Source organism: Grammomys surdaster, unplaced genomic scaffold (assembly GCF_004785775.1).
Source record: "Grammomys surdaster isolate TR1022 unplaced genomic scaffold, NIH_TR_1.0 238, whole genome shotgun sequence".
NCBI lineage: Eukaryota > Metazoa > Chordata > Mammalia > Rodentia > Muridae > Grammomys > Grammomys surdaster.
This window is the reverse complement of record NW_021604683.1, coordinates 3457458-3478743: the sequence shown is the minus strand read 5'-3', so window position 1 is coordinate 3478743 and position 21286 is coordinate 3457458. Positions and strand designations below refer to the sequence as shown.

Sequence of the window (21286 nt, the reverse complement as noted above, 5' to 3'; positions counted from 1 at the left end):
TGGACAGAAGGTTTCGCACGCTGAGGATTCCGGCCCACTCTAGTAGCAAAGGCTCCCGCAGGCGAAGTGACTACCATGGGCTCTTGCTCCGGCCGCTGCACACTTCTTGCGCTCTGCGCTCTGCAGCTGGTGAGTCCGGGTGTCCTGCGTGGCTCTCCGGACCCGCACCAGCCTCGGGTGGCTCCTGGGATGACGGCTTGGACTTGGCTGCTGCGGCCGATTTTTCCGGCTGCCAGGCGTGCGAGGGGAGCTGTCACGGTGCCGGATCCTGGCTGTGTCCTGCTGTGTTTGCTCGGGGAGTAACGTCCCTGCTGGCGAGGACAGGTGCTGGGGACCATCTGCCCCCCCCCCCGACCGCAAGAAACAAAAGCCTTCGGGAGGGCTGCCCCGGGAGCTGTGCTCAGGTCCAGAGTGCCTAATCAGGGGGACAATGTTGTTCTTGATGCCCATACGTCCCGAAGGCGCCTGTGGCCAGGAGAAGCAAGCGCGGGTGTCTTACTACCGCGGCACAGGGGGCTGAGCCAGCAGCAAAGTTCAGTGTCTGAGTGTGGACATTAGAGTGCTGGAGAGTGTGATCACTTGACACGCCCAGCTTGTGCGTAGGCACAGACTACCTTGAAGTCTCCCAATCTCCCTGGGCCTGTAGAGGGAAGGGGCTCTCAGGCCCACATACTTAGGGTTGAGCCCAGGTCCATTAGTTGAAAAGCCTTGTCAGAGAACTTGGATGACACTGAACAACTTTGCAGATCTCCCCGAGCTTGGAGCCTGGAGTATGGGTTCTGGGGCTGATAGAAGAAGGGGCTAAAACAAAGGTCGCTGGGGAAACTCCTTTGCTAAATGCTAATGAGTTCTGAGTATCTGGTCTTAAAAAGGAAATGTAGCTTTGTTGTTTCTGGACTGGGTGTGGGCCTGGGCTCAGCAGGACTGGGTGCCTCTTCCCCTGGCTGAAGCTGGAGGTCCCTGAGGAAGAAGTTGTTTTAAAGATGCTTTAAGGCATTTGGTGTTTTTTTCCAGCAGCCCAGGCAGTGTCTTGTACCTCCAGGGACTGCCAAGCATAACGTGAGATTACAGGGAGGTCCAAGGTCCTGGTCTGCAGGTTTCTACGGAACAAGTCAGACTTAAGAGGGCTGTCTCCAGCCTTGGAGCAGTGTTGAGCGCCGTCATTCTGTGAAGGGGTCCCTCAAGGGGAAGATGGAGAAAAGTCCTGCAGGATGACCAGGTAAAGGAAAGGGACAAGTGCACTGACTCTGGTTTAGAGCCTGCCCAATGTGTGAGTCAAGAAACAAAGTTGCTTTGTGGGAGAGGGAAGACTTTGGTTTCCTTGCCCTGGGTTTGTGATGTTCAGAACTTGTGGCTGAGAGAAGCAGGTGCTTCTACCACCTCTAATTCAGAGAAGTGGTCTTGGGGTGAAAGAGGATGAGGTCTGACTTCTGGCTGCAAGTAACAGGAGAGGGGTCATTTTGGTGCTTAGGTTGTAGGGCTTCCCTGGACAGGGCTTCTCAAAAGCCCGGTCTCAGCCAAGACAAGCCCCAAGGACTTTGTGGAGCTGTACTGAGCTCTGTACCCTTGCTTTGTGCAGCAGGGCCACAGCTGAACCGCCCCAGGGAACTGTCAAGGGTCTTTTGTCTTTCACTGGCTGGCAGTTGGGGGCGGGCCACCCTCCTCAGCCTCTAGGCAGAACAGGCCCAATACCACCCACTGCTCTGGTCTCTGCTTTCGAGTGGGGAGCAAAGGAAGCTGGGAGTAGCATGGGGGTCCCGAGGCCTTCCCTTTTTTGACAAGCGTGAGAGTTTTCTTGTTACCAAGTTACTGGACAAAGGACCCAAACAACTCTCCCTTGAAGAACAGCAGGAACTTTGCGGGCTATGAGCCAGCACTATGCTGAGGCCATTCTCAGTCCTCGCCTTGCTGTGATGACAAGACAGGAGATTGGGGGCCCATGAAGGGGTCTGCAACTAGATTCTGCACGGCTACTAGCTCTAAATTGCCTATCTCCATACAATGGGAGACTCATATGTGACTATAGAGCTTCTGGGCATGTTAGCTCAGAAGTGAGAAGATGTGTCAGTATTCTCACCTCTTCCAAGGTTTGCTGTTCCTGAGGCAACCAGGGGGCTGGCAACTCTTCAGACTGAGCAGACATGTGCAGCTGATCCAACATCCAGTTGGGGCCTCACAGGACAGTGCCTTGGGTTTCTTAGTGGACCAAAGGGGGCATCTTCAACTCCCCTTTCTTTTTCTCCCCTGGGGGAGGGGGGATGAAGACCAGTCAGATCTAATCATTTATAAAGAGGCTGGCCTCTGTCCCCCTGTGCTTGTTGCCCCCCTCACCCCATTTGTAATTTTATGTGCCTGTCTCCTCCAGAAACTAGAGGCCTGCTGGGATGGAGACAGCTGGTTCTGATGCTTAAGATTCATTCTAGATCACGCATTTTTTATATTGTATATAAAAAGACTGTGGCTTTGGTCAGTGCCTCTAACAGTTGAAAGGAACAAGCAAGCACATGGATCACTGTGTGACTCCTCAAGACAAGTATATCGTGGGGGAGGGGAAATGCCATCACTATCTGCCCGGGCCCAGGCTAGGAGCATGCAGGGGTGGAGACAGTCTTGCCTAAAGGAGGGATGTTTCTGTTCCAGAAGTTGAGAGAGTGCACAGGGCTCTGAGATGGTGGATGGAAGCAGCAGGGGTGAAGGAGGATGACCACTTGAGTGAGGAGCTTGGTGCTCAAAGGCTGGGTTCTGTTAGAGCCTCACTCTATGAGTCAAGAGCAGTCTGTGACTGTGGCTCCATCAACAATCTCAGTCTTGAACATTCAAATAGGCCTTTTCTGTCATCCATTTTATGGGATTGGGGTGGACAGCCATCTGGTGCCTCCTTAAGGGAGATTCTCACGTTAGTGGAAGTTCTGTAGGAGTTGGGCTCTTCTGGTGAAATGAGAGTAGAGGAAATACCTATCAAGGGCTTGTCCTGGCAGATCTGACAGTGTGGAGAGTCCTGAGTGCCTTCCCAGCAGTTATGTGTTCAGAAACACTAGGAATTCAGCAGTGAGCTAAGGGTACGACTTAGTGGACCAGTGCTTGCCTAGCAAGTGCAAGGTCCTGGGTTTGATTCCAACACGGGAATATATCACCCCCCCAACACACACACACACACACACACACACACACACACACACACACACACCACAGTTTGGAAGAGTTGGACACATTCCATTCCTTATGTTTCCTGGCTCTACTGACACTCAGAGATTGTCTTCTGAGATATGTCACAGATATATGCTGCATTCTGTTGCCTTCTAGGAAGCTGAGGGAAGAAAGGGTATGCAAAGTGAGGACCTGAAATTCCCAGGCCATTTCTTACCCATATGAATGCCCCAGGGTGACCTCTCCATCATTCTGACAGAAGCCTGAACTGAAGCTGAGAATCTGAACATGCCTTCTGACACAGATTTAGAACCCAACAGTTCTGGAGACCTCTGACAGAGGAAGTGAGGAAGGGCAGGAGTTTAAGGTACCAGAGAAACAGACATCAGAGGTCACCATAGGATTATTGGAGCTGTTGATTTCCTAGGGTCACAGCATCTCTATAGACTTCCTTGTGGTGCAAGGTACTAGATAGGCAGAAGACAGACAACATATGGGAGGGGTAGTATGTTAGACCTCTTCAGAAGGTTGTGCTGGTGGGCACCAGTCATTCTGCAGGTTTATTGTGGCCCCCGTGTGCTATGCTTGGTTGCTGTGCTTGGCTTGTATGCCACATCAGGAACATTGTTGGGAGGGTCAGCAGGGGCTGGGCATGCAATAGAAAGGAGTTGGCTGTGGTGTAGGTGGCCAGGGAGAGAGAGGAGGATATGAATGAGTTCTCAGATCAACAGGAGAGAGAGGACTTTGCCTGCCAGGCAAACTCTGGTTGAGGGACTGGAGAATCAAGCAGCTGGGCAGCTTGTGACAGCCAAGAGAATAAGTAAAAGTTTTAGATAACAGAGGGAGAAAGCTGATAAAGGGTTAAGTGTGTCTGAGACACCAGGTAGATTATAAAAGGGGTGCTGGCATAGGAGTTACAGAGGTATGGAATACAGATATACTTCAACCATGAGCTCTGAGGCCTTGGACTCAACCTGACCACTGAGAGCCCATCTTGCAAGGGCTCTAGATGAAGGCAAGGCAGGACTGATACCCTACCCTGGGGTCTTAAGCTACTCCTCAGGAATGGTCTCCAGTGTATATTCTCTTCCTGGGGACAGAAGATTGGCATGCTGGGTAACTTCCTTCTTGCATACCCCTCCTCATTCCCTGCTCAGGGAACAGGCCATGACTGACAGTCCCAGTATTGCTGAGTGTCTGAGTGAAGCTCACTGAGTCTCAGTGACCCCACATTCCAGGCCTAGAGCCACCAGGGTGTGTCTGAGCTGAGGGAGGGGCAGGTTCTGAAGGAATTTGGCAGATCACTGAAAGAATCTCCCTCCCCAAAGAAGTTATAAAATCACCCGCACCCCCCACCCCCAGGACAGCAATGTGAGAACAGAAAGACAGGAAGCACTATGGACTTTCAGTCATACTGACTGGATCTGTCTGTCATTTGGCTTCTCCCTGACTGCTTGCATAATACACATGTGCTCACACATGCATGTGCAGGTATGCACACACACCCACATGTGGATATGTGTACACTTGGCTCTGTATTTGATGCAGCTATGGGGCCCACATATGGCCCAACCTGCCTGCATCCCAAGCATCTTCTGATTACTTCTGGGGTCAGAGCATCTCTGAACAAGTGGTCTGGACTAGAACCTCAGAATCCAGAGAGCCCTTGGAATGGATGCAGAGGGACAGTTTCTGCAATGTGTTGGAAGTCCAGGGAGCCTGAGGAGATGAGGCCTCATTCCTCCTATCAGCTGTGTACCAGTCTGACCTGAGAAACTTCAGGACACTGGCTCCTAAACCAGCGTCACCAGCTGGGGAACAAACATTTTAACATGAGCCTGTATGGGACTTTCAGATTCTCCCCTAATACCTGGGTCACTGACTGTATCTATGCTGTTTTCCTGAGTCATTTAAAAGTCACACAATTGGGTTTCTTCCACACTCTGGTATATGTTTTTCTCTGTGTAGTCCCAACACTGTTTGAATGTTAAGACTATCTGACACATTACCACAGGGCTCTGACGAGGTGGCTGCTCCTGAGCTGTCCTTCTTGTCTTTGGCCTCTAAGACTGACTGAAGCTTCTGCTATGCAGTCTGGTAGCTCCAGCATCTGACATGCCTATAAGCACTTGCTGTATATACTGTATAGGCCAAGCAGGGTCTGGTACCCCTGTGGGAGTGAAAAATCCCCAGTTCATATTTATGGTCCAGAAAGGACTAGCCAGGGAGGGCAGTCCTTAGCTCAGGCAAAGCTCCCAGAGGCACAAGGAGACCCTGAGACCAGCTACGTTTATATCACCCCAACACTAGCCCATGCTCGATGCCCACAGGCAGAGCAGACTCTTATCCAACCCTGGAAGGATTCTTGGCCTATTCCAATGAGAAGAGTGTCCTGGTTGACACCAACTCCCAATTCCTTAGAGATGATGTAGCTCCAAGGCAGACAAATGATTCCTTGTAAAAATAAGCAAAGCTCTTGCAGAGCTCTCCAGTGAGCCCTTCATGTGTGGCTTCCATACAAAAGGCATGTGGATGAAGAGGTGAGAGCCATCAGCTAGAACAACGGTGTCTGCCTATGCAGAGTTAGTGATGGGCCATCCTCTTCCTCAGTGTAAACAGCCTGTCTGGGACTAACAGGAGCCAAAAGTTTGGCCAAACAGCTCTCTGTCCACCCTGTGAAAAGACAGAACTGAGGGCTGATCCTTGAGAACTGTCAGGCGTGAAATTCTTCCATAGGGAACTGCTCCAGTCTCCATCCACGTGCATCTTTAAGGAGTTTACCCTTGTATAAAGGCGACACCCACTCCAGGAGGCTAGCATCGTGAAGAGCTAGCAATTGAAGGGATCTTTGGAGGTGGGAACTTGGCTGAGCAGAGGATTCCTCCACCAACAGATGCAATCATGAGACATGGCAGACCCGGTATAGGCCAGCAGGCATGAGTGCTTTGTGACCCAAGAGAAGACAGGATATGTTAACACTTGGAAAGAAGAGGGACATTTGAGCATGAGTGTTCCGTGACAGGAACAGGGGCAGTGAGCATTCTGACAGGAGCTGGGGACAACTGGTGTGAGCACCCTGATGGGAGATGGGGCAGAGGGTGTGAATACTCAGTACAGGAGGAGTGGATGGGTCTGAGAACTCTGACTGGTCAAGGGGCAGTAAGTGTGAACACTTTGCGGGTTTTTTTTTGTGGGGCTGCTCTTAAACTGATTCTGCTGGGCCATTCTTGGTGTTGTTAGAAGGTCTGATTTTATCTCTCCACTTAGCAGACCAAGTCACCCAGAGAAACCTAGACTCCTGTAGAACACTCTTGTTAAGGGTCCTCTTTTGAGACTTCTTTGGACATAGCACACTTCTGGTCCATTCACAGCTGTCAGGGCAATGCCAAAGCATGCCCAGTTGCAGATGGTTCCTGGGTACTGTCAGCACACTTTGGGGGGTCAGTCCCGTCATACAGACCCCAAGCAACAGGGAGGAACCAGAGTACTTCATTGAAGTCAGTGTCAGTGGCTATCCAACCTAGTAACCAGATACAAGGCGTGAGGTCAATGAAGGAAGTCTGCCCCCCAAGGCAATCTCTCAGCCTTGCCTTTCTCTTTTTGGGAGGTTTTGTTTATTTGTTTGTTTTTAAAGATTTATTTATTTTATGCATATGAGTACACCACCATTTCTCTCTTCAGAGACACCAGAAGAGGGCACCAGACCCATTATAGATTGTTGTGAGCCACCATGTAGTTGCTGAGACTTGAACTCAGGACCTCTGGAAGAGCAGTCGGTGCTCTTAACCACTGAACCATCTCCCCAGCCCCTTGCCTTTCTCTTGATCTCAACTTTTCCAGCCTTGGAGACAGCTTCATCACTGTGAGGCAACCTGCCTTAGGGTTTCTATTGCTGTGATAAAACACGAAGACCATAAACAACTTGTGGAGAAAGGAGTTTATTTCAGTTTAAAATTCCCAGGTCACACACCATCACTGAGAGAAGTCAGAGCAAGAAATCAAACAAGGAAGGAGGTCAAAGCAGAGGCCATGGAGCTGCTTACTGGCTTGCTCCCCGAACTTTCTTACAGCTCCCAGGACTACCATCCCAAGGTGACCACCTACAATGAGCTAGGCCCTCCACATCAATCATCAATTGAAAAAATGCACCAATGCTTTCCCACAGGTCAATCTATTGGGGACATTTCCTCAGTTGAAGTTCTTCTCAATAGACTATGGCTTGTGTCAAGTTGACAGAAAACTAGCTAGCAGACCTTGAAGTCAGAGACCTGCCTGCGTGTAATGCTCAAATAAAAGGTGTGAACCTCCATCACCCAGCCCAGAAGCCAGTCTCCATCAAAGAATGCCTTAGCTTTTCCAGTGCTGATCTGATTGCTGGTACACAGAGGTCCAATGAATGTCACAGGCTCAGCCAATGTGCTCCCCTTTAACATTGCTTCTCTTCCAGAGGTAGCCCATCCTTTTTAGTCCTTCCCGGACAAACTTTTGTCATCCCAAACACAGTGGCTCCAGAGAACGTGTGGAGCATGGTTAGAACATGGTGGGGTTAGCCATACTTTGTCTTCCTTCACCTATACCTGCTCATGGAATGGAAGTGAAGGATGGATGGATGTGTGGTGAATGAAGGATGGAGAAATGAATGGAAACAAGGAATGTGTGGGTAGACGAAGAAATGGGTAGATGAAGTGGTGGTGGGTGAATGGATAGATGATGAATGTGCAGAGTTAGCTAACCACCTAACCTCAGAGTCTTGATTCTACTGGACATAAGTTTGTTTCCCCCAAGTTTAAAACATGTTCTTGTATATAATCCAATTTTCTCATTGATCTTTCTGTCTACTTGGTTAGACGGTAGTATCTTTAGAGTTACAGCATCTCATGAGTGTCTCCAGAATCGAAGTGTGGCCAGCTCATCAGGATAAGAGCCATCTTATCCATAACATTCTCCAGGACAACCATAGAGAGATCAGTTACCAGGAGACATGGGTTCTCTGGGTTTCTGCATTCAGCACCCTGTGTAGGCTCAGGTCTCATCTGCTACCAAAGCAGCTGGGCAGCACTTTAGGATTTGTACTTCTTGTTTATGTCACCCCCAACCTCCAGGTAGAACAGCCTTGGGAATGAGCCAGTCATGATGGTGCATGCCTTTAATCATAACACATAGAAGGCAGAGAGGCAAGTGGATCTCTGTGAATTCAAGGCTATCCTGGCATATGTAATGAGTTCTGAATGAAAAAATATAAAAATAAAAAAAGAACGTGACTGGTCCTAGGTATGGTGGAAGGGAAGGTTTATTGTGAATAAAAGAGAGAGCATAACCAGAGGCAGGGACACCTGGGAGCATTCAGAGTGGACATGACCCTGTGAGGAGAGGGCAGAGGAGATAGGAGACAGCCAGCCCAATATACCAGGATGGTAAAGAGCATGGCTGGGGGGAAAGGCAACCCAGCTCCTGGGTTGGGAGTTCAGGGTAGAGGGTAGAGAATGCCACTCAGTAGAACCCTGTAACAGGTAGGAACCAAGGAATTCTGGGAGAACCTGGGGTCTACTTTGATATGGTTTTGTTTTCAAGACAGGGTTTCTCTGTGTACCCCTGGCTGTCCTGGAACTCACTCCATAGACCAGGCTGGCCACGGACTCAGAAATCCACCTGCCTCTGCCTCCCAAGTGCTGGGATTAAAGGTGTGTGCCACAACTGCCCAGCTACTTTGATATGTTAAATAGGCACCTCACCTGTTACTCAGGGTTTGAGACCTAACAAGTTCCAGGATAACCAGGACTATGTAGAGAGACCCTGTCTCAAACAAACAAACAAACAAACAAACCAAAAAACAAAACAAACAACAACAACAAAAACCAAAAAAAATAAAACGTGACGTTTTGGGTCTGGGGACAAGGAAGGAGCCTGACTCCTCAAGGCAGGAACACTCCAGCAGTGACATTTGGGCTTATCAAACTTGACGATTTTTGCTGGAAAGGCCACATCGTAGGCACACGATACTGCTCAGGGTTACGGCCAAGGAGTTTGTGGCCCTCCTGGTACAGATGTTTAAGTAGATGTGAAAGATACTTAGGAGGGAGGCAAAACCTGAGGTGGCCCACTAGGTCCACTGTTCCTCATGGGTCACCTGTTCTTAGGTCACAGCTCTGGAACGGCAAGTGTTTGACTTCCTGGGTTACCAGTGGGCACCCATCCTGGCCAACTTCACCCACATCATCGTGGTCGTCTTGGGGCTCTTCGGCACCATTCAGTACCGGCCACGCTACATCGTGGTGGTGAGTCCACTGTGCTTGGCTGCCTCTCCGCAAGTAGTATTGGTAGCAGCTTAGGCAGAATGTCTTGGATGGAGACCTGTCCAGGGTGGGCTTAAGGAGGCTTTTCCAAGCTTAGCATTGGGAAGGTCAGACTTAGGGAGTCCCGACATTGCTACAAGCTCAAGGGCTTTCTTCCAAGGGGTTGGAGAAAATCAGATATCCACCCTGAAGCTGCTGGGTTCAATTTCTTCTACTTTGTCCTTCTTGGTCTCCCTAGTATGCTGTATGGGCAGCTGTCTGGGTTACCTGGAATGTCTTCATTATCTGCTTCTACCTGGAAGTGGGAGGCCTCTCAAAGGTGAGTAAAGGTGGGGAGGGGCTCATCCACTGGGTCTTGGCTAGATCACCATGTGACACTTGGTGAGGTTCATTGCATGTTTCTAATGGCGATGGGTACTTGGTGCACAGCGCTGGCCGCAGTGCCAGGACAATTTTGGCTGTGATCAGTGCCTCAATAGTTTGGGAAGACTGTTTTGTAGGTGGTAAGGGTTACTGGTAAGGTACTGTGGGTGTCAGTGTGCCAGGGCCTCAGGCTGGGTAGCACAGAGAGTGGTTGGGTCTTCTGGAAGAGGGTCCTGGAACCAGGCAGTACCAGGGAGAAGTTGGGACTGCGTAGACAACTGGGAGACAGGTGTAGGTGACTCCTTCTCAGGGGATGATAGGATTGGGGCACAAGCAGAAATCTTCCTCTTGTGGCCACATGGAGTCTTCTGTTCTGGCCAACTACCATGTGCCACTCAAGAAGCTCTGGGCTGGTGCAGCTTTATTCTCTTACTCTAAAGAGACATGTGGTGGTATGGTGGACTGAGCTATCCCTGACTGGGTTTATGCCAGTCACGGTTAGGGAGTAGCTGGCATGAAGCCCAAAACCCACTGTGGCAGCTTCGGCCAGGGACATGAATGAGGGTTTTGAGAAAACTAGATACTGTAATAGTGAGTCTTGAGGTCTTTCTCAGGCAAGAGGTCTTCCTGGAAGAAGGGGTATGAGGGCTGAGGCTTTCCCCTTGAGGAACAATTTGGGGACACTTGTTCCTGTCTCTCACAGCTGAAACCTAAGAGGAAAATGTGGAGGGAGACTTGACCTTTCATCTTTTCCCACTTCAGCCTGTGGTTGGTACAGACTGGCTGTCTTCTGATGCTAATTTTTTCCTGTTCCTTTGTTTCCAGGACAGTAAACTCTTGACCTTCAATCTCTCTGGGCATCATTCCTGGTGGGAAGAGCATGGACCAGGCTGTCTTCATGAGAAGGCAGCCACAGCTGGCCTGGGTGCACTGCATGGACAGTCCTTGGTGGTGGGTACTGGGTGTGCCATGGTGCACAGCTATGTGGAAGCCCTGCACAGTGGCCTGCAGATCCTGCTAGCGGTGAGTGTGGGGTCTGGCACTCAGGCTGGGGGCTTGTTCTACCTGGGGCAGAGTCAGGCCTTTCCTTCACACAGAGGAGCCAGCTTTACTCCTTGTTAAGCAGAACTGCCTTCGTGTCCTGCAAGGAATAAAGGAGTCAGGGTGGACTTCTAACCTGGAGCTTGTCTTAGTCCCTGCTCTATTGCTGTGAAGGGACACCATGACCAATGCAACTCTTATGAAAGAAAGCATTGAACTGGGGATTTGCTTACGGTTTCAGAGGTTTGGTCCATTATCATCATGGTGGGGAGCGTGGCAGCAGACAAGAAGGCACGGCTGAGAGCTACATCCTGATCCACAGACAGAAAGAAAGAGACTGGGCCTGGCATGGGCTTTTGGAACCTAACCCCAGTAACACACTTCCTATGACAAAGCCCCACCTCCTAATTCTTACAGTCCTTTGAAATAGTGCCATTCCCTTGTGAATAAGCTTTCAAATATATGAGCCTATGGGGGCCATTCTTACTCAAACCACCATAGAGCATCACTGTTCTCGTAAGACAGGCTCAGATGCAGAATCAAACTTCAGCCTCTAACGATGCTGTGGTGTAGCAGGCAACCAGGAACGGCAACAGCAAAGGTGAAGATGGATACTCCTCTATCTCCCTAGCACAGGAGTAGTACAGACAAGGCTGACCTCAACAGGACTGTGAAAGAGAGCTAGAAACCCCAGACCAGCCGATAAGGCTGCAAATGGGCCCCACTGATGACACTGTTTAATCCCAATAAGTCTGGTCATTAGGATAACACTTCAATGCTTTTTCATGAGTCTCAGGGCCCTTGGGGATATTTCACACGCTCTCATCTCCCAGGAGAGAAGGCAGGAGAGGGGACATACTCCCTGGCACACAGTGAGCTGACTGGGCTGGCTGTCAGCCCACAGCTCTGAGACGTCTGCCACAGAACAGATGTTGTAAAACAGGGAAAAGTGTGGGGATCTGGCAAATTTCCTAGCACTGTGAGATACCACTGCTCTCCAGGAGTCCTGCTCTGTGAGCAGCAGAACGGTTCTGTGGCCCAAGCAGCTTCTATATCAGCTGTGGAGCTGACTGCTTCTTGGTAACTTTCTCACTACACTACTAGACATGTAGAAAATTCTCTTAGCAGTGAATCACCAGCAAGGGTCAGGTGCCATTACCCTGTCGATGGTGACACCCACCCTGGACTCAGGTTGTCTACATTGAGCCTCCAGGGAGACACAAGTCTCAGTGAGTTTAAGAAGCTGGGACTCCGTTATTTTCCATGTGTGTTCAGGAACCTAATCCCAGGGGGAAATATCAAGGTGGCCTGATGTCACTCTACAGCTGCAATGGGGCAGAGTAGGAGTTTGGATTCAGACGTGCAGGACCATGAGGTGCCAGGGGACCTGAGGTTCTGAACCTCAAAGGCCTTTCCCCAGAACCTTAGCCCATTTAGATGCCCAAGGAGCTAAATGGTGTAGAAAAAGTGCAGAAAAAGCAGTATGGGGGAGAGGCCCAAGGAGGGATTTGAGAGACTAGTGCTGAGGCTAGGTTTCTGCTTGCTGCCATGACAACACAAGTGACCCAGGCTTCAGCCTCCTAACAAGGTCCAGGGTCTGGACTTAACGTGGTTTACCAAACACTGGAAGTTGTGGCACCTGTGGAGATGAGAGATATGTGGCCTACGTGTTTACTCTGAGACCTCATAGGGAATACAAGGATGGAATCCAGGCTGGAATCTTCCTCAGCTCTCTATATAAAGGAAGTATTGAGGCAAACACCCCACTCAGAAACAGCAGATGGCAAGGAGACTATGAGTCCTCAACTATCTATCAATAGCACCAGCTGTTAAAGACCAAGCCAAAGGCACATGAGCCTTTCTGAAGAACCCTTCATATCTAGAGTTGGCATAGGGGCGTACAAACTCCCACTGTAGTCCACAGCCCTCTCTTGCTCTCAAGGCCTTTTACATCCTGCTCAGGTCCAGGTGGAGTAGATTCCTTAGCAGAACACTCAGCCTCAGAGGACACTCTGGATACAGTGTCAAGTCTGGGCTTCCTCACTGTCAGTCACTGGACCTCTTACTATGTCCCAAGCTCTGTCATTCCAGAACAGCACTTGGTGCAGCAGAGTATCTTGTCCTGCTCAGTCTAGACCTGGGTGCTTTATCTGTGTGTCTGGATTAGGGCTGGTGCAGGGACTGGAGTCTTGAGAAGACTAAACATGAATATTGATTCATGAACTCTGCCTGGATGTTCACGGAGAAAAATGATGTCATCAGGCACCTTTCCAAAGGCCAGTCAGGGCCTCATCCAGCCACACCAGGGAACCCCAGCCTGCATAGAAAAGTAAGGGGCTGCAGAAGCTGCTATAAATGCACTGAAGCCCAGTGAGCCTGGATCCCTATGCTTGGTTCTACCAGGCAGGATGACCTGCTACCTTAGGATGGATCAGAGTAGGACCCCACACATTTGGACCATCATAGAGGCTGAGTTCTGGCTTTATTTCTGTAAAAGTCTATCATAACAACTGACCAGATGGGAGGAATCTGGCATAGTGACACAAGCCTGCCATCCCAGCATGTGAGAAACAGAGAGAGGAGGACCACCTACTCAAAGGAGGACCACCAACTCAAAGGAAGATAACCTACTCAAAGGAGGATCACCTACTCATAGGAGGACTACCTTACTCAAAGGAGGACCACCAACTCAAAGGAGTATAACCTACTCAAAGAAGGACTACCTACTCAAAGGAGGATCACCTACTCAAAGGAGGACCACCAACTCAAAGGAGGACCACCTACTCAAAGGAAGACAACCTACCCAAGGCCAGCCTGGATACAGAACAAATCCATCTCTGGAAAATAAAATAGAACTGGGATATGGTGACAGATCAGTGAGTAAGATGCTTGCTTTGCAAGCACAGGGCCTGAGTTCAGTCCCCTAGAACCCATGTGAAAGATGCTGAGCACCTGGAGAGATGGCTCAGTGGACAGCAGCATGTATTGACCTGGTACCATCATCATGTGTCTCAAGCAATATGGTGGAGGGTACTAGGGTAGGTCACTTGAAGTTATCTTCTGGCTCCCCATGCACTCACGGGTGCACACTGCTGAACAAACGTGTATGTACATCATACATACAACACATAAAACAAATAATTATAACATAGCCCTGACTATCCATAGATCAGACTGGCCTCAAACTCATAGAGATCTGCCTGCCTCTACTTCCCAAGTGCTGGAATTAAAGGCACAAACCACCATACCTGGTTCATTAAATATAATACATTGTATTTAAGAATAGAAATGGTGGGGGCTGGTGAGATGGCTCAGCGGTTAAGAGCACTGACTGCTCTTCTAGAGGTCATGAGTTCAAATCCCAGCAACCACATGGTGGCTCACAACCATCTACAATGAGATCGATGCCCTCATATGGGTGTCTGAAGACAGCTACAATGTACTTACATTACATATAATAAATAAATAAATCTTTAAAAAAAAAAAGAATAGAAATGGTGGTATGTGTACTTGTAATCTCAGCATTTTGGAGGTAAGGTCAAGTGGATCTATGAGGCTCACTGCCCAGCCAGTCTTGCCTATGGTGAGTCAGTGAGAGATGTCTTTAAAAAAACAAAGGTGGATGATGCCCAAGGAATGACATAAAAGGTTGTTCTTTTGCTTCCAAATGTACATGCACCCACACAGACATGTGTACCTATAAACACACACACACACACACACACACACACACACACAATCAGCCAAAAAGGCTTAGAACAGAAACTTGATCCCTGACAGCTCCAAGATCAGAGTCCAAAGCTAAGGAATTAGTGAGGCTGGTTCTCTCTGGGGGTCTGAGGAAAGGGGTCCAGGTGTCCTCTAATCATGGTCACAGCAGTCTCTGGCCTAGGGAAACACCAGCTTGTCCACCTGTCATACAGCCTTTTTCCTACATGGCTGTCTCAACATCCTTCCGCCAACACCATTTGGTTTAGGGTCACTTCACCTTATCTAACCGCATGCTGAAGGTTTCTGAACCTTATTTTTAAAAATGAGCAAATTCTAAGGCACCAGAGTTGGGCTTTGAAAATGTGTTTGGCACATGGTTTAACATAGCACTAAACACTTCTCTAGACTCTCACCTGAGCTCTTGCCTCAGAGGACTGGATGTAGCAAGCCACTGCCTGAGAGGACTATCTCAGACCCTTTCCAAAGCTGTGTCCTGCTTGTAGAGAGGAGGAACTTCTTAGCTTAGAGACCTACCTTGTCCTAGATGGTTCAACATGAAATAGGAGTATGTGCACTTCTGGGAAGTGGTCCAGTGAGTCCCGTCCACTCCAGTCCTGCCGGCTTCCTTCACTGTCTCCAAGCCTGTGATGATCGAAGAAACCAATAGGTGGCTTTTCTGGTGAGGCTACCATCTCCCAACCATGTCCCACCTAACCATGGATTCACTAGTATTACATGAAACTAAAGAACAGGTATAGCTGGTGATCATGGAATTGACTCCATAGACCTCTCTAGCACTGCTCAAATTAGTGAAGAACAGTGGGAAGAGAGACAGCTCCTGGGCCCAGGTGGTGCCACCTTTGTGGCCCTAGAGAACCATTTGACCTTTCTGCCTCATTTATCACTTCTTAAAGTCAATGGGGTCAACGTGGGGTGGTAGGAGAGGTTTAGGAAACTGTGGAGCAGCAGCCAAATCAGCACGGCTCATACAATTGTGGGTGTCACACCTTGGGCACAACCAAGTTAGTCCATGGAGAAGCCTGGTCACATCTTGAGGCCTACCTTCCCAGTGCACACAATGCTTGGTAGAAGTCAAGTTCATGGGGCAATCAGCAACTTAAAAAAGAAACTGAATTCTACATCTGAGGACATCCAATATATAAGAAAACATGCAGCAGACAGTACAGGTAGCCTTGCGGTCCACACTATACCCCCACTACTCCCCTAGGCATCTTGCTTAAGTTCAGCCTTCACAGCAGGAAGCTGAACTTATGTTTCACCACAATGTAACTTGTGCAGAAGCAAGAGAGGATTCCCAAACATGAAGGAATACAGGCATGGTCCTCATAAAAGAAAGAACTGATTAGTCAAGGGTCTCTGTCAAGAGTTCTAAAATTGAAGACTATAAAGACAGTAACTGGAAGCTAGAAAGACAAATGAAGGTCTCATTTCAGGGTACACAATGATTTTGATGGAACTGGTGCTGGAGGAACAGAATTCTCCATGTCAGTGGGAAGGCAGCCTTCAGCCATTCTTTCTCAAATGGGAATCCCAGCTCACACATCTGGTCTGCTTGTACTTGTTTTCCCTGTAGAAAAGTGCCATCTGTTGTTCACTCTGGATAGGAGAGAAAGTATCGGGCTTAGCTCTTAGCAGATCACTGGTAAGGAAAGGCCAAGGAGAGGGAAAGCTTCTGGAAGAGGCAGAGTAGAAAGATGTTGAGGGAAGATCTGGGTGAACAGGGTGGACAGAAATGATGGGAAGAGAAGGCAAGAATGTGCGAGTAAGATGTCATGAGCCACAGGGGTACCTTAAGATAGAGTAGATGCCAGCTCGGGCAGAGCCTCCTCCCCAAGAGAGCCTGTCCCTGTTTCAGCACTGTGGGCAGATCTCTGGGGGGTGCAATCCTGGGGTGTGACCCTCCACCTCAGACTGTCCCAGGGAATCACAAAAGGCCATGTGAGCGACATCTCAGACTTTCTTCTCAGTGAGGAGAGTGACTTCCAGGCTTGGTTCTGGATTCATTCCTACAATGCTGCAGTCCTAGAGGGACCACGGCCTGCACCTGAGCCGGGTAGGGTCTCATGGGCATTGGGCTTATGCATCTCCAGTTTTAGTCTGATAAAGTGCTGTCTGTCTCCTTTGACAGGAGGGTGTGGTGGCCTTTTGGGAGGCTGCTGGGTCAGGTCAGTGTGGAACCACGGCCTATAGGGTAAGCGAATCCCTCAAGGCTGTCTGGTTGCTTTCCAGAGGGACCTGCTGCACATCCGTGAAGCCCTTCTTCCTTCCAGTCATACTCACAAACACTGAACACTGACCTGTCACCTCTATAGTCACTTCCAGTGCTTTCACTGGTCAGGCCACTCCTAGCTGTGGTGTCCTGAGACATCCACTGTGGCTCTCAGAGAACCCACTATAGCTCCAGCTTAAACTGTACCTTTTGAAATCTTCAGGTGCACCAAATCATCCAGGGTCCCAGCAAGACAGAGATGTTGCCAGAGGGTGGGGTATACATGATATAGATGTTATGTTGGGGCCCACAGGGGGCAGTGCACTCTCTTGAGATTCATAGCAGCATCTTGGGTCCCGAACTAATATACAGATTGTGAGCCAGGACAGAGAGGCAGCTTTTCAGGGAAGTGACTAGTTGTGGAGGCTGGAGGCTGATTTTTCCTTCTTTCAGATCTGCTGGGTTCCCCACTAGCCATCTTAATCAAAACACTATCCTGTCCACACAACCAGCCTTGCATGCCAGGAACAGAGGCTAAATGTAGAAGGAGGCCCTGTACCCTGGAATTCTGCTGGATCTGAGTGGAAGGGGCCTACAGGACATTGCACGGTGACATGAAGAGTACAGACCTGAACATATGGGCTCAGAGGACATGTGGCATGACCTTGTCCTCTCCAAACTACTTCTCAAGTGTCCATGTTCCATGGGAAAATTCAGCTCTGTTTTTCCATGTTTAGTGCTCCAAGCCCTGAAATGGGAAATGGCCATCACCGTTCAGATTGGCTTGATGGCTCTCCTCACCCACGTGGTGCCCACTGAGTAGTGTGTCAAGGGAGAACTGAGATATCTGGCATGTAGGAGCTTGGGAAGCAATGCAGGTCAGTGCCACAGTTCCATTCTATAGGGGAGGAAATGGAGGCTTGTGAGATGCAGGGGTTTTGTCAGGTATGCATGGAGTCATCCACACAGACCTCAAATTACTGCTACAGCAAGATGGCTTGACATGTCTGGCCTCTTGGTGTCTTTCAGCTCCTGGGTTTCGTCTATGGCTGCTACGTGGTCAGCGTGCTTACAGAAGAAGAGGACAGCTGTAAGTGTACAGCTAATGGGTGTGACAACTTTGAGTACCATGTTATCTGGGATAGGGCCTAAAGGTGTCCCTTACTGATGCCCCATGCCTATTGGGTATTCATTTCCTGCCACAGGCCTGACCAGAGTCATGACAGTATAAAGATCTGGGAAGGGGGGGTGCTGTCTATGAAGAGGGGCCCTGCAGCCCTCATGTCCAAGGAGACCTATCTTCATGATCCCTACAGTGGCCCCAGGAAGGTTTGAGTCTTCAGTAGCAAGGTCCATTCTGCCTGCCTGGCACCCATATTGATTGACACTTAGTATTAGGTGGGACCCATTTGGACAGATTATCGTTTCCCCTCTGCATGAAGACCCTTTCCAACTTAACTGTGATTTGCACCATAATACAGTAATGACTCAAGCCATCCCTTTGGGGACTCCCAATCCTAACATAGTCTCATAGGAAGTCCCTACAGTGGAAGGATTGACAGTGTGTGGGTGGGCGGTCAGGCGTCTTGTGGATAGAACTTTCTCTGGAGTCAGAATTGAAATTCAAAGCCATCTGCCTCAGAGAGTTGGACCATGGAGTCAGCTGTCCCCATGTTTAAGAGACTTGGGCTTGATTCTAGAGTCTGGTGAGGAATGGTCTCTTGAGTCTCAAGGCCCTGGTGTTGCTTGATCAGACTGAAGCTGGCTGCTTCTGATGAAGCAGGAGTGCCACCTGCTCTTTGAATTCAGGACTCCAGCCAACCCTGAGCTTCAGTAATGTCTTCTTCGTTTTGCCCAACAAGCCTAGCATCCACTAGTGTGTGGGAGGCTTCATGGGGCAGGTGCTTGGTGTTAGTGAAGGCTACGGGTTTAGTATTTGGAGAGTTGGTGATTTGGAGAGTCTAGCTGGGTGGGATTCAGCTCTGTCCATGCTGGAAGGCTCTTGTTGGCCTTCCCCATCTGACCCCCTTCTAGCAAGGTCCAGTCAGATTGCAGAGCCCGAAAACTGTGGACAGTGCCCCAGAGAGATTCCAGAAAGGTTTGCGATACAATGGGGACTGGTTTGGGTTTGTGCCTGAGCCCTTCACAAGCTCTGGTAACATCTCTCTTGTTGGAAACCTGTCATGGGTAATGTTTTCCATTCTGCCATCTTTTCCATCATTTGGGTTTTATTTTCTTTGGGCTTCATTTCTTTCAGTTGATTTCATTGGTGGATTTGACCCATTCCCCCTGTACCATGTCAATGAAAAGCCGTCCAGCCTCTTGTCCAGGCAGGCATATTTGTAAGTATGGCCCACTCAGCCTGCGTTAAAGCACTCACAACACAAGGCTCTTCTCTTTGGAGACTTTACCAGGCATCTGTCTGTCAATCCATCTATCTATCTATCACTCCCTTAAGATCATGCCGGGGGCCGGGCGGTGGTGGCGCACGCCTTTAATCCCAGCACTTGGGAGGCAGAGGCAGGCAGATTTCTGAGTTCGAGAGTTCGAGGCTATCCTGGTCTACAGAGTGAGTTCCAGGACAGCCAGGGCTACACAGAGAAACCCTATCTTGAAAAACCAAAAAAAAAAAAAAAAAAAAAAAAAAAAAAAGATCGTGCCGGGGGTTCAGTGGCTGTAGAATTCAACCCCACATATTAAGCTCAAAGCTCAGCAGGGGTAGATTCTGTAATAACCATGTCCTAGAATCTCAGGAATGGAAGAGATACCAACAGGCCACCCCCCAGGGGCTTCACTGTTTCCGTAAGTGTAGATGGTATGGGTATCTGTTTCCTATATTTGGCTGATTATATTTTCTTCTCCAAAGTGATGCCATGGCCTTGCAGATCCCTTGGCTGTGCCTGGGCTTCCTGGTGGTCCTGGAATTGCAGTCAGAGGGGCATCTAGGGGTTCCCTTGGTGACCTGATCCCAGAGATTCCTAATCCCTGACCTCAGAGCGTCCTAGGATACCATGGATAGTGGGTATCAGAAGTAGCTCCCAGGATAAATACTGGAGGAAATACAGACTTAGGAAGGGAGGAGCCCCTGAATTGCAGTCAGAGGAGCATCTAAGGGTTCCCTTGGTGACCTGATCCCAGAGATCCCTAATCTCTGACCTCAGAGTGTCCTAGGCTATCACAGATGGGTATCAGAAGTAGCAGGACTTCAGCTCCCAGGATAAATAATGGAGGAAATACAGACTTAGGAAGGGGAGGAGCCTTTGCAGCCTACTAGCTGCAAAGTCCTCAAAGTCTTGACAAATATGCTGCTAAGTCAAGCCTGGGTTCAATAGCTCTCCATGAATAGAGGCAGCAGCCCTTGTGAGATCTCTTTTCAATGGGGAATCTGACCAGGGTAAAACCCTTACTCCACTTCCAGTCCCATAGGAATGGATCAGGGCCATCAGAGTATAAAACTAGTACCTGCCCTGTGCTTGGAGAAGCCTAGACCGTGGCATGTTTTTGCTATACCCTGAGTAAAACTTTCTCGGTTTTGTGGGTTTTGCATTTGAAGTTCTCCAAGAGAAAGGACACTGTTCTGCCTCTCTCAGGTTCCTCTGACCTTTGCCTTCTCCACAGGCCTGCATAAGTGAGGGAATGGCTGACCCTGCTCCCACAATCCAGCCTCAGCCACAGGAACAATGAGGAGACCCCAGGCCTGGAGTTACGGCTCTGTTTCCCTGCCCGCCTAGAATTTTTTCAAGTTCACCTTGGATACCAGTGAGGGGCAGTGGACACTGCAGGCCAGGGTGGCTACAACTATGAGTTTGTAATTTCTTTTTTTTTTTTCTAAAAAATATAATAAGAAAAGGCATGAGAAACTTTGGAAACAAACAATTGGCATCCCTAGTCTTCTTGGACAGCTGGAAGCAAACCTGGGCAATTTCCCCAGGAGACTTCTGGGTGCTCTGTTCTGGGGTTACAAGACCTGCAGATCACATACTGCTTTCAGAGGAAGGGAATATCAGAGGACAGTAAGAAGGTTCAGCCCCACTAGCAAGTCCCTGTTATGAGCCACCAAGATCCAAGAGTGACTAAGGCCTTAAATAAATACTGTAGCACCCCGGCTGCAGGTCTTATTCAGGCAAAGGCCCCGGCCTCACTGAGGCCAGTGGAATTCCTGATGCTGATCCAAGAGCCCTGCCACTCCTAAGCTAGGAAGAGTACAATGGGTGAAATATGGAGCCTGGGGCTACCACATGGATTCCTCTTCGAAGAAAGCAGATGGCACCATTCAGAAAGAAAGACCCCGGGCAAGTATCCTGAGAACACCAGCCATATAAGGAAATACACAAGGTTGTCAAGTAACTAGAAGTGAGGGACTCCCAAGAGTCCCCTGAGGCCAGTCTATTCTGAAAGTGTAAAATCCAGTGCAAGGTCACTGAGATCAGAAAGGACGCCCGACAGGTGCTGCTCTGCTGGTGAGAAGCAATGGAGACCTGTTCAGCATGGGCTAAGGGAC

At 49.3% G+C, this 21286-nt stretch overlaps 1 protein-coding gene across 2 annotated transcripts; it reads left to right on the top strand.

The window, feature by feature from the left end:
* On the top strand, window positions 1-20655 carry Nkain4 (sodium/potassium transporting ATPase interacting 4). 2 transcript variants are annotated; one of them, XM_028774129.1, is made up of 7 exons: window positions 1-129; window positions 9285-9422; window positions 9679-9759; window positions 10629-10826; window positions 17815-17875; window positions 19043-19127; window positions 20404-20655. In XM_028774129.1, the coding sequence occupies exons 1-7, from the start codon at window positions 76-78 to the stop codon at window positions 20411-20413; spliced, it is 627 nt and encodes a 208-aa protein (XP_028629962.1). In that variant the 5' UTR covers window positions 1-75; the 3' UTR covers window positions 20414-20655. The 2 variants fall into 2 exon arrangements, with proteins under 2 accessions (XP_028629962.1, XP_028629963.1); XM_028774130.1 differs by lacking the exon at window positions 19043-19127.
* Window positions 20656-21286: the final 631 nt, after the last annotated feature.